The 12,971-nt window shown below is 44.5% G+C and overlaps 1 protein-coding gene across 2 annotated transcripts in view; it reads right to left on the bottom strand.

Moving 5' to 3' along the window:
• TNFAIP3 (TNF alpha induced protein 3) overlaps nt 1–12,751 on the bottom strand; it is a 60,696-nt gene extending 47,945 nt beyond the window's left edge. Inside the window, exon 1 of one of the 2 annotated variants that reach the window (XM_033939283.1) lies at nt 12,470–12,751. In XM_033939283.1, the coding sequence (XP_033795174.1) occupies nt 12,470–12,585 (116 nt within the window). In that variant the 5' untranslated portion in view covers nt 12,586–12,751. The remainder of the gene's footprint in view (nt 1–12,469) is intronic. The other variant, XM_033939284.1, reaches the window with a different exon arrangement.
• Between the last annotated feature and the right edge of the window lie 220 nt (nt 12,752–12,971).

Genomic DNA, 12,971 nt, shown 5'->3' on the forward strand with positions numbered 1-12,971 from the left:
ACAATGGCAGTATGGAAGGCAAATACAGTAATGTATTGAAGACACCAAACATGACTGCATGGTGATTTTAAGCAAAGTGCTTTCACTGATAGTTTATTGGCATGTTTTGAGCAACACACACACTCAGTGTGATTTGGCTTTGGAGCGTTTTATTGGAGAAAGGTTGTTTGATCTGCAAGACTCAGGAGACCTGCAATTTTACTGTACCCCTAATGCAGGGAGAGGCTGAAACGCAGCCACATCTGGTGTCTGTGTCTTTAAGAAATTAGTTTGCATGTCAAACTGACATCATTGTGATTACCTTGATGAATATATACTGCAAACTGAAATCCTAATACTAGCCTCTCTTAATTATTAGGATGAGGATGCTTAGCAAAACCAAATGATGGTTCTTTATTTCAAACACTAGAATCTTCTCCCACTAAAGGCTACAATCACAAGACATTCCTGACCTGTTGCATCCAACCAAAGTGAAAGGGCGCTGACCAATGTTCCTTCTAAGAAGCACAGCTGTGTGGCCGCACACCTTTTTAACAGGAGGCTGTGCATCTGGTTAGCCCCACTGCTCAGCTGGTTGTATCAAGACCAGCATCTTTCTTTTCTCTCCGGTACCCAACACCCACCTTGTGCTGCTGCTTTCCCAAAGTAGCAGCAGCGGTGGCAAACTAAAAACAAACCTGCCATGACTACCAGCCCGCCCTCTCTGATGTCATTTCTTCTTCTTGGGGCAGAGCCAGCAGCTGCAGATGTGTATGGGAAGCTCGCGCAGCTGATTTGTTTCAGTTTGCTGCTTCGGGAAAGCAGCAGCAGTTGGGATGCTAGGTCGCAGATGCTGGTAGATTTAGGATGGGTGGGGGAGAGAGAGGGGTAGACACTGGTGGATGTGGGGTGGAAAGGCAGATTCTAGATAGAATAGGGGAGAGAAATGATAGAATGGGGATGGCAGGTGATAGAAATGGCAGATGTTGGATGGAAGGTGTGGGGGAGAGAGGGGGGCAGATGTATGGAAGGAGAAATATTGATGAAAAGGGGGAGAGAGGAGGCAGACACTGTATGGAAGGGAGAAGAGACAGAGGAGGGAGATATTGATGGAAGGGGAGAGACAGTGTGGAGACACTGGATGGAAAGGTGGAGAGAGGAGGCAGACACTGTATAGAAGGGGCAAATGCTGGATGGAAGAGGGGAGAGAAATGAGCAGATTTTGTGAGGGGGGAGGGGAGACAGAAAGAAGGGAGATAATGATAGAAGGGGAAAGAAAAGGCAGGTATAGTGAGCAAACACTGTATAGAAGGTGGAGAGAAAGAGGGCAGAGTTAGCAAAGACTGGGAATAAGGGAAAGTAAATAGGACAGCCAGGGTGAAAGAGATAGAAAGCTGTCGGTAGACCATAAAAGAGAAGGAACTTGAAGACTAGTTAGTAAGAATAAGTTAAATCTGGACATAAGAGGTAGAAAAATAAACTGAAGAAAGACGAAAAAAAAAAAGGAGAAAAATCCTGGAAAGAGAGAATTAAAATTGAATAAAGCAGAAACCAGAGAAGTAAATGGCCAGAAAACAAAAGGTAGAAAAAATAATTTATTTTTTAATTCAAAATAAAGTAGTAAGTTACCCATGGGTTTATACAGGTCAATAAATATAAACAAACAATAGAATGAAGATGATATTTTTCATTTAACTAATTTTAATACATTTTTGACCAACTGTCAGAGACCAAAACCACCTTTCTCCGGTCAGGACAGCTACTGTTGACCTGTGGAAGGAGGTATTGGCCTTTGAGAGCTAACTGAAAAATGTTTTAAGTCCTTTCAATAAAATATCATCTTATTTTCAATTTATATTTGTAATTCTTAATTTGTAATGTACAGTTTGTATAATATCATCAGGGTAATGTAACAGAAAATTTTTGTCACATGAACTCTGTCCTTAAGAGGGAACATTGGAGCAAACACTGAGATTTTAACTCTGTTATCACAAAGTGGGATGAACATATGGGTCTATTATTATGTAGCTGCAGTTCTGCATTTCCCCTTCACCCAGAAAGTAATTTATTTTCCATCGTAGAGCAAGTTCTGTTGTTTGTGACTTACTACTGAGTGGGTGTCAACACGAGCGCACAGAACAAAAAGGTCACACAACAAGCCTTCCACTTGTCTACTCCACGCTATTCATTCTGAAAGCTAATGCCAATGGCTCAAGCATGATTATTTAACACCTTGGTAGTATACATCCCACAAAGCAGCCCTTCGCTACACAATTTCTGAACTGTCAGCATTACTAGCTGTTATTTGTATAAATAAAATAAAATTCTAAGGCAGTGGTTCTTAAACCTGTCCTGTGTGACCCCCAAGTCAGTCGGGGTTTCAAGATATCCCTAATGAATATGCATGAGGCAGATTTGCATGCCTGTCACCTCTATTATATGCAAATCTGCCTCGTGCACATTCATTAGGGATATCTTGAAAACCCGACTGGCTGAGGGGTCTCCCAAGACAAGTTTAAGAACCACCGTTCTAAGGCATAATTAGTACCAATGGCATAGTAAGGGGGTAGGGGGGAGGCGGACTACCCCAGGCGCCATCTTAAACATAAGAATAGCCTTACTGGGCCAGACCAATGGTCCATTAAGCCCAGTAGTCTGTTCTTACGATGGCCAATCCAGGTCCCTAGTACCTGGACAAAACCCAAGGTGTAGAAATATTCCACGCTACCGATCCAGGGCAAGCAGTGGCTTCCCCCATGTTTTCATCAATAACAGACTATGGACTTTTCCTCCAGGAACTTATCCAAACCCTTCTTGAAACCAGCTACGCTATCCGCTCTTACCACGCGTTCCAGAGCTTAACTATTCTCCGAGTGAAAAAAAAAATTTTCTCCAATTGGTTTTAAAAAGCATTTCTTGATGAGGGTGCCAGCACCTCTTCTCCTCTCTACTGCCCCGGTTCCTTCCCCGCCAAGCATATGCCTTCCCTTCTCCCCGTACCTCTTTAACTCCACAGGTGTGAGCAGCATCTCTAACCTGCTGCTTGCGTTGACCTCGGCTCTCCCTATGAGTGGGACCAGGAAGAGACATCAGAGGGAGAGCAGAGGCCGGTGTGGGTAGCAGGAGATGCTGCTCACACCAGTGGAGTTAAAGAGGTACGGAGAGAAAGGGAAGGCATGCACATACAGGGGAGGAGGGGGGGGAAGGAGCACGGGTGCCATCACACCAGGCTCTTCCTACCCTCGCTATGCTATTTAATTAGTACAAAAAAAAAAAAAAGAATTAGGGTACATGTTTGGTCTTTTGCGAGTTAGCTCTGAATACAGCTAAAGGTATTGGTCAAACAATGATGACAATGAAAAAAAGCAAAATTTTCTGTCCAGTAGCATCGCCAATTACTGAGCCAACTATCTTCAGAATTCCCAATGATATTAATGGTGTCGCTCAGACTTCTTTAATTTCTGTTTACAAAAGCAACCTAGATTCAGCTCTCCTGCCTCCAAATCAGATTTACACCACACACAATACTAATCCAACTACAAGGGAGATAATTCTATTTACAGCCATCTACATGTAGGTGTGACCTAAAAGCGCACTTAGCACCAATTTTACAGCAGCTTTAAAAAGAGTGCCTATCTTATTATGGAATATTAGTGCAAAGCTGCTTTAGCGTGCCTAAACTTAGGGGCAACAGCTTACACCATGCCAATGGCAGGCATAAGCTGACGCATCTAACTTCACACATCTGATACTATACTACAAAATATGCTAGGCAGAACACCCACGACACACCCAGGGTCTGCCTACTGCTACAACCAGGCCTATGGAGTGGGTATACCAAACCTTCGACTCCTCTAATTTTCTACTGATATTAGGCTTTGAATTTTTTTGTCCTGGATCAAAAGTACTTGAAAATATAGGTTATACTTTAGATCCAGAACAAAAAAAGTATAAAATGATAAAATTTACCTGTGAGGGAGTCAGAGATTCTCCCTCACGAGTGTTGTTGTTGTGTCAATGGGCAGCAGGGAGCGCAGGCCCAATAGTGGATAAACTACAAAGTCAGAACTCAACCATCATCCAGCAGGTGGAGCTAAACTTCATGAGCAGGCTACCGTGCAGAGTCATGGGGTGGGACCCAGGCAGGAAGAGGTTCATATGCCCAGTCTGGAATTCATTCAGGGCCAGATTTTTAAAACTTAAGGTTGCCTTTAACGAGTTTGCTAAACCAGTTAGCGTGCATGTATTTTAGCGGTGGATTATCAAAATGGCTTACCATGGTCTTTTCCGAGTTTTCTAGCAGTCTTCAATACTGCCATGCAAATGTAGTACAATGATGTCATTAATATTAAAATAAGCACACCAAGCGATTCTCTATCATCGCTGAGTGATTCCCTAACCTCGCTGTGTCACATCTGTAGCCAAAATTTGCCGACAGGTTTGAGCTGTCATAGTCTTAATTTCTGATCAGTGCCTGAGCGTTGATTGGCTTAGGCACTAACAGGAAAGTAAGGTTTGACAGCTCAGACCCCCCACCATGCAAATTAAAATAATAATAATAATAGTAAAAAAAACAAAATGAAGATCAGCAGGAGAGATGCCCCGTCTCCTGCCACATCGCATAATCACCTGATGCTGCTACCACCCCCCATTCCCCTGGCAGCAGGAGAGATTCCCACTCTCTCCCGCTTTTGCCCAATCACTCCCCCCGACAACTCCCCCCATGCCCCAACTCCACACATCCCCGACCCCGCAGCGGGAGAAATGCCCACTCTCTCCCATCATCACCCAATCACCCTGCCACTCCCTATCTTATTCAGGAAGTCCAGCCAGAGGGATTCCCACCTGCTCCCTGGTCCCGCCTATTCCCACCTGCTGGAAGTCCCGCCTATTAAAAAATGGCAAGGCTTCCCCTTCCCGGTGCATCCTGGGATGAGCCGGGGATGGGCCAAGGCTCCGATTGGCCCAGGTTGTTTAAGGTCTCTCCTATGGTGTGTGTGTGTGTGTGTGTGTAGAGTCGGGGGCACGGGGGAAGTTGTTGGGGATGGGGGTTGTGCGACATAGTGGGAGAGAGTGGGCATCTCTCCCGCTGCCAGGGGTGGGTATCTGGAGGTTGTGCGTTGCGGCAGGAGAATGGGCATCTCTCCTGCCGATCCTTGATTTGTTGTTTTTTTTTTTTTTATGTGGGTGCATTCTGTGTATGTGCTGATCACTACCACCAGTGAGCCATCTCAAGTAAATTTAGAGAGCCTACGCTCCGCAAATCTCATCTGCATGTGCTGTGTTTGGAGAATAACTCACCTTTTAAAAATCATTACAAGAATGGCTTTGACAGCGTCCCGTCGGTTTTTACTGCGAAGCTTTGAGAATCTTCCCCTCAGAGAGGTCCCTATGGGATAGAGGCCTCAGAAAGAGAGAAAGGTCTCAGGGAAGAAACCTCCAGGATGACTGGGAGAGAGAGTCTGGCTGGGTGAGAAGCCTGCTGTATGTATGGAAGGTTTGAACACTAAAGGCTGTTTGGTTGAAGCTGTGTACTAAAGAGACTTACAGTATATTGCTGAGAAAGAGAAAGTTAATATCTGGTTTGGCTGAGATAAGCCATTCATAGAAACATAGAAAACATAGAAATAGACGGCAGATAAGGGCCCACGGCCCATCTAGTCTGCCCTCCTTAATGTCCCTCCCCTACCTTTGCCCTGTGAAGAGATCCCATGTGCCGATCCCATTTGGCCTTAAAATCAGGCACGCTGCTGGCCTCAATCACCTGTAGTGGAAGACTATTCCAGCGATCAACCACTCTTTCAGTGAAAAAGAATTTCCTGGTGTCACCTCGTAGTTTCCCGCCCCTGATTTTCAACGGATGCCCTCTTGTTGTCGTGGGACCCTTGAAAAAGAAGATATCTTCCTCCGCCTCGATGCGGCCCGTAAGATACTTGAACGTCTCGATCATGTCCCCCCTCTCTCTGCGCTCCTCGAGCGAGTATAGCTGTAATTTGTCAAGCCGTTTTTCGTATGGTAGATCCTTGAGTCCCGAGACCATCCGGGTGGCCATTCTTTGCACCGACTCCAGTCTCAGCACATCCTTGCGATAATGCGGCCTCCAGAATTGCACACAGTATTCCAGGTGGGGCCTCACCATGGATCTATACAATGGCATAATGACTTCCGCCTTACGACTAACGAAACCCCTTCGTATGCAGCCCATGATTTGTCTTGCCTTGGATGAAGCCTGCTCCACTTGATTGGCAGACTTCATGTCCTCACTGACGATTACCCCCAAGTCTCGTTCTGCTACCGTTTTTGCTAGGATCTCGCCATTAAGGGTATAAGACTTGCATGGATTCTGGCTGCCCAGGTGCATAACTTTGCATTTTTTGGCATTGAAGTTGAGTTGCCATGTCCTAGACCATTGCTCCAGTAGGAGTAGGTCGTGCATCATGTTGTCGGGCACTGAATCTTCGTCTGTTGTGCATTTGCCCACTACATTACTCAGTTTGGCGTCATCGGCGAATAATGTTATTTTACCTCGAAGCCCTTCTGCCAAGTCTCCTTTGAAAAAGCTGGAAGCTGATTAATTGACTAAAAAACTGAGGATTGTTGAAATGAATGTAAAGTGATACTGCCTAGAGAACCGACTATTGCATTGGACTGAGAGATAAAAGTTAAAAGTATAGTTTCCTTTTCCCTGAGCCTGGGAGGAAACAGGTTTCATTATACCTTCTAAGAGTGTCCAGAATATGTTTGTGAGTACGCAAGGTTTATTAGAAAACCTGGCCAGGAGCCCTACATGTGCTGGTAATGTGATGGGAGATGACCACTTGGCCCGTTCACATTACCATATATTATAATGTTAAAAATTCAAATAACATTAAAAATAAAAATTATCAACTCCACCCAAGATTGCTTCCAACTCCAACTCTACAGCCCGGGTTGTTATGAGCCATGACTAGTGTGATGTCATTCACATGCCTATTACATAAACACATTTATTCCATCTATACAGTACAGTTTACTGGTTTATATTCCGCTTTATACAAAGCGGCTACCAAAAAGTACTTACATAATATTATCACATCATGCTACTATCACATATATGTTAGTGCATGAAGCTGGTACCTTACTTTTAGGTGCTCTTTTTAGAAATGCTCTTCATGAGCCTTTGAAAGATTTTGAAATATACCGGCCTAACAGTACAGGAAGCACACTCTTCCGCACCATCAAGATATAGATACAGTCAAACTTGGCTTGCGAATAACGCGGTTTGTGAGTGTTTTGCAAGACGAGCAAAACATTCTCGCGAATTGTGACTCGCAAACCGAGCATTGACTCGATTTGCGAGCACCCCCCTCCCGAGAACCGGCACCCCCCCTGCCCGCCCGAACAGAAGCCTTTACCCCATCTGGCACCGGCATGCAGCCCACAGGATGTGCTGGTGAACAAAGATCCTTGAATCTCAAAGAAAGCGAGAGCCAGAAGGCCTTGAGCATGCGCAGATGCTCAAGGCCCAGGCAACAGCAAGGATCTTCGTTCACCGGCATGTCCTGGGGATGCGTGCCGGTGCCAGATTGGGAAGGCTTCTGTTTGGGCTGGTGGGGGATGCCATTTCGCAATGGGGTGGGGCATTCGCGTGCGGGGGGGGGGAGTGATGCCGGTTCTTGGTGGGGGGCGTGGAACAGTGCCGCTGGCATCGGGGGGTGGGTGGGAAAGAATCAAGCGTGTTTCCCTTATTTCCTATGGGAAAATTCGCTTTGATATATGAGTAATTTGGTTTACAAGCATGCTTCTGGAACGAATTATACTTGTAAACCAAGATTCCACTGTATATCACATTGCTAGGTTACCATGCCTTAATAATACCTTAAAGGAAGGCCACTTACTAGTCATCAGATGGCGATAACTCTCTCTCATTACCAACCAAGGACAACTAACAAAGAACCCTTGCAATGTAAAACACTAATCTTGCAATTATTTCTTCCAGTATTGTCCATAGAGGCCATTTGATGAACAAAGTTAAAATGGAAAACAAACATGCATGTAAAATGATACATCGCTCTATATTCAGAAGGGGCTCTTATAGGGGTGGGCAACGAGGGCCACAATCCAGTCGGGTTTTCAGAATTTCTCCAATGAAATATGCACAAGATCTATTTGCATACAACAGAGGCAGTGTATGCAAATAGATCTCATTCATATTCATTGGGGAAATCTGATTGGATTGCGGCCCTCGAGGACTGAGGTTGCCCACCCCTGTTAGTCTGTGCCTATGGCAAAAGTGTTGTTAAGAAGAGGCAGAAGAAGTAAGAGTGTGTCGGTGTATGGCCGTTTGGTGGAGGATGGGCAGGGGAGGGCTTCAATGGCTGGGAGGGTGTAGATGGGCTGGAGTAAGTCTTAACAGAGATTTCGGCAGTTGGAACCCAAGCATAGTACCGGGTAAAGCTTTGGATTCTCGCCCAGAAATAGCTAAGAAGAAAAAAAATTAAATTAAAAATTAAATTAAATAAAAAAAAAAAATTTAAATTGAATCAGGTTGGGCAGACTGGATGGACCATTCGGGTCTTTATCTGCCGTCATCTACTATGTTACTATGATATTAAATAGAGACAATCAGCATGCTTTCCTGTAGACACAATCTCAGAAACAAAACCCCTTAAGATCCAAAGAATAATAAATGGCATGTGCAAAAATACTTCAGTTAAGGTCCACATGTACAAAAGGTCTTCCCTCATTTTGCATCCATGGATGAAACACATTCTGTATGTCTTTAGGTCCCAGAAACCAGCCACTACAGAAATGTACCAGATTCATTCAAATGGTTGCTAGCTATGTATTGCCAATGGATGGAGCTTTGGGGGCTGTAGGCCTTCAGCCTCACCTTAGACTAATTCAAGTCTAGCCCCCTGGTAACTGCTGCAGGAAAAAGGAGACAAGCTGACAGCTTGTTGCATCATGTACAGTATAACTAACTGCAGTGTTCTTTTAAACATGAACTCAATTTAAGGCTGAAAATGAGATTATCTACCAAATTCCATTCCCCTCAACTGCTATATATGATCAGGCAGAATTAATTCGTCAAGGACCCCTAGGCACACAAGTCCACACTTCCATTCAGCGTCTGTCCTCCTCTTTCACCTCCCCCCCTCCCCCCCACTTCCATTCAGTGTCTGTCCTCCTAAACCTAAAGCACCACTCAACCTCTTCCTGTTATCGAGCCATCTCCCTTCTTTCCCCTCACCTTCGTGGACACTTTCTAAAAGTGAAGTTCTCACTCTGACAGGCCCTGATGGGGAAGCCGTTGTCACAAGTTGCATACATACGGCTCCCCCGAAGCTTTTCCTCTGACACAACTTCTGGTTTCTGCAAGATCGCGTCAGAGGAGAAGCTTTGCGGCAGTCGTGCTCATGCAACTAGTAAGGGCCCCTCAAAAAGAGCTTGGAAAAGTGCCATGAAGGTAAGGGGAAGAATGCCAAACAGCTGCCCTGTTTGCCTTCCCCTAATGCCGGTGACCCCTTCTGATGTTTTCAGACCCGAGGCTCGTGCCTACTCGGCCTAACCTTTAATCCGGCTCTGTTTATGATCATAACCTTCCTGAAGAGTATGAAGACAAGAAGTCCTTGACCCATGGAGACTGAGCTCTGCTTTTGATCTCTTAATTTTGAGGGCAGGAATTGCTTGTTCCCTTTGTAAGTCTTTATTGAAACCTATTGTACAGTTCAGCAGAGATAACACATATGGCCATAAAACACTGATTATGCAAACTACAGATATCAAATCTTTTTGACCTCTTTATTATATAATAGCAAATGTTTTGGTGCAGTATGAGGTTGTATAATCACAAGAAACTGCTTTTATGCTAATTTAATGCCTCACTTTCTAGCAACTACTCACCTTCCCTGCCTCTCATTGCTTATTTATTAACCACCTTTATGAAGAGATTCAACCAAATCAGTGTACCGCAGGTACAGCTTAGCATAAAATTAAAAACAATAATAAAATGACCAAATATAAGCATAAATACAGTTAGTGAGTTAAATTTAGAGATGGCAGATTGAATCCTAGTAATAGTATTAACAGACAAATAAACAATCATTTAACAAAAATATGATAGATGTTAGCAAAATACAAATGATGCCATAATAGGCAGCATGGAAGAACATTCATATATCATAGATATGATACTCATGATGACAACACAGTACAAATGAAAATACCTTAATAGGTATGCACTAGAGCATTCAAATATACGAAATATGATGCTGAATGTTTTCATACAATACAATGAAACATCCTGGGGCAGGTGCAGTTGAGATACAATAGATGTTGGAATAAATAGATGGATAGGCAAACTGAAGGCAAATTATATGTGCAGTTGAATACGATCTAAGGAACTGGTCTAAATTACAGACAGTGCCGTCAGCTAGTCCAGAGGCAGAATAAATGAATAGTCAGTTGTCACATGTAGTAAATGGTTGGGACAAGAGCCAGGCTTCCACCTGCTTCCTGAAGTAAAGGCAGTCATGAGTGAGTCCCAGGGTGGGGAGCTACTCCTGAGAAAGCTGAGAACTCATATTGTGCAATTTCTTTTGATGAGGGTATAGTGCCGAGCTCTATGCTTGTGGAGATGGCGCGGTATACAAACCTAAGGTTTAGTTTAGTTTAGAATCTACAGATAGCGATGCTTCTCAAAAGGACCTCAGAGGCCCCTAAGGTGTACACATTGATTACCTTATTAAACTGCAAACCAATCCTTTAATTATTCCTGTGAATGCAGTAATATCAGAATTCAATGTAATCTTGCCATATTTCTTTGCCATAACACATGTGGCCTTTCAAGACAAATGGAGTGGAGTAACAGCTTAGTGATTAGAACACTCACTTGTTGCTCCTTGTAATCTTGGGCAAGTCACTTTAGACTCCAGAAAAAAAAGAGGGCAGATTGGCATATCCATGTTTTACTTCCATTGAAAGCAATAGAAGTAAGGAAGATGGATATAGACATCTGGGTTTTACTTCCATTGACAGCAATGGAAGTAAAACCCGGATGTCTCAATCCATCCTCCTTTTTATTGAGCCATATGGTAACCCTACTTTCATTGCATTGTGCATACATTTAGATTATAAGCCTTCCAGGAACAATGAAAATACCTAGCAAAACTGAATGCAACTCGCTTTCAGCTACTACTGAAAAGATGTGAACTAAATCCAAATTAATAATAATTTAAGGAGTATATAAATTGTTAAAACATGGATTGGCTTTATTATACCAATATACCTTGTCTAAAGGCTTTCTTTGATGGGTTAGCCATTTGGGTATTGGGCTCACAGTGAACGCCAGGGACAGACAGGAAGATTCTCAAAACTTAAATGCCCTGGCTAAACCGGTTCTAGCTGGATTAGCATGAATGTATTTTAGCGGCTGATTCTCAAAACGGCTTATCGTGCTCTTTTCCGAGTTTCCTAGCAGTCACTGATTCTGCAGTGCAAATGTTGTACAATGAGGTCATTAATATTAAAATGAGCACTCCCAGCGATTCTCTATCATTACCAAGTATTTCCCTCAGTTGTGCCACATTTGTGGCCAAATTTGTTAACAGGTCTGAGTTGTCATAGCCTAAGGCTCTGATTGGTCCAGGTGCTTAAGGCCCCCTCCTTGGCCTAGGCACTTAAGCCCCTTCCTAGGAGGGGCCTTAAGCAACTGGGCCAATCGCAGCCTTAGGTCTCTACCCATCCCAGGATACACGGGGAAGGGGCAGAGCCACCATTTTGTAAGAGGCAAGCCTGCCAGCTGGAGTAGGTAGGCGTCCCCCTGGCCGGACTTCATTAATAAGGTAAGTAGGGAGGGGTAGTGGTCAGGGGGTTGGGCATTCCCTCCTGTTGCAGGCAGGTGTGTTAGGGGACTATGCAACGCGGCAGGACCGAGTGAGCATCTCTTCCCGCTGCTACAATGTCCGGCGATTGTGCAAGTGCGGTGGGAGAGAGAGAGTGGGTATCTCTCCTACCAATTTTTGATTTGGTTTTTAAAAAAATATGTGGGTGTATCTCAAATAAATTTAGCGAGACCCATTGGCGCGCCTCATTTGTAAATGGGGTGGGTCGCCTTTTGGAAATTGCTACAATAGCGTCCACGATAGCAGCCCGTTTACGATTTTATCGTAAAGTTTTAAGAATCTTCCCCCCAAGACTGCTGCAGTATCAACTGTAGGTGGATGCTTTCTTATACAAATGAAAAATAACAAGAAGCTTAAAAACACGAAAGCATGCAACAGCGCATGTCATCGGCTACCTGATCTTAAAAACTGTACGGCACATTTCCATAACCGGCAGAAGATACATATATGAACACGCTGACGTACACATACAATATGTATGTCACTGTAGCACTAGATAAGCTCTGCTAGCCAACACAGCATTAGGAACCCAATGCAGCCTTTGGCTTCGCCTCGTCCCTGCAGCTCAGCAAACAAACACCTGCAGCAACTGCCTTGGGCTTTACCTGTCTGCAAAATCGGCTTCGGGAAGAGGGTGGGCAAATTTCCTAAGCGCACTGCAGATTTCTACCCGGCCTCCTCTTATCGCTGCAAAGCCTCTTCGCCGGTTGTAATTCCCCATGCAAAGAGCTGCAGCTCCAAGAAGGCGAGGATCCGGGGGCTCCGTCAGCGCTTCACATTTCTGGCAGGATGCAACCCGATCAAGTTCCGGTTCTGACTGAGCTCTGATCTCCTTTGCTGGAGCCGGTGCTTTCCAGGGGACTTTCCAGCTGGTGACGTTGGCAACGGAGGAGGAGCTTGGGCCGCCGTTGTGCTCCTGTGCGCTGCGAGCGCAGTAGGCGAAGCTCGGTGTTGTCCCGCTGACAATAGATTGCGGTCGAGCGCCGTTCTTAAAACGACTTCCTTTTTACCGCTTTTTTTTTTTGCATTTATTTTGATCACAATGCCTCCTTACAGTTAAGGCTGCCAACCCGGTCCTGGGATGTTTTTTCCCCCAGTGCATGCTGG

Source organism: Geotrypetes seraphini, chromosome 3 (assembly GCF_902459505.1).
Source record: "Geotrypetes seraphini chromosome 3, aGeoSer1.1, whole genome shotgun sequence".
In the NCBI taxonomy this organism is placed as follows: domain Eukaryota; kingdom Metazoa; phylum Chordata; class Amphibia; order Gymnophiona; family Dermophiidae; genus Geotrypetes; species Geotrypetes seraphini.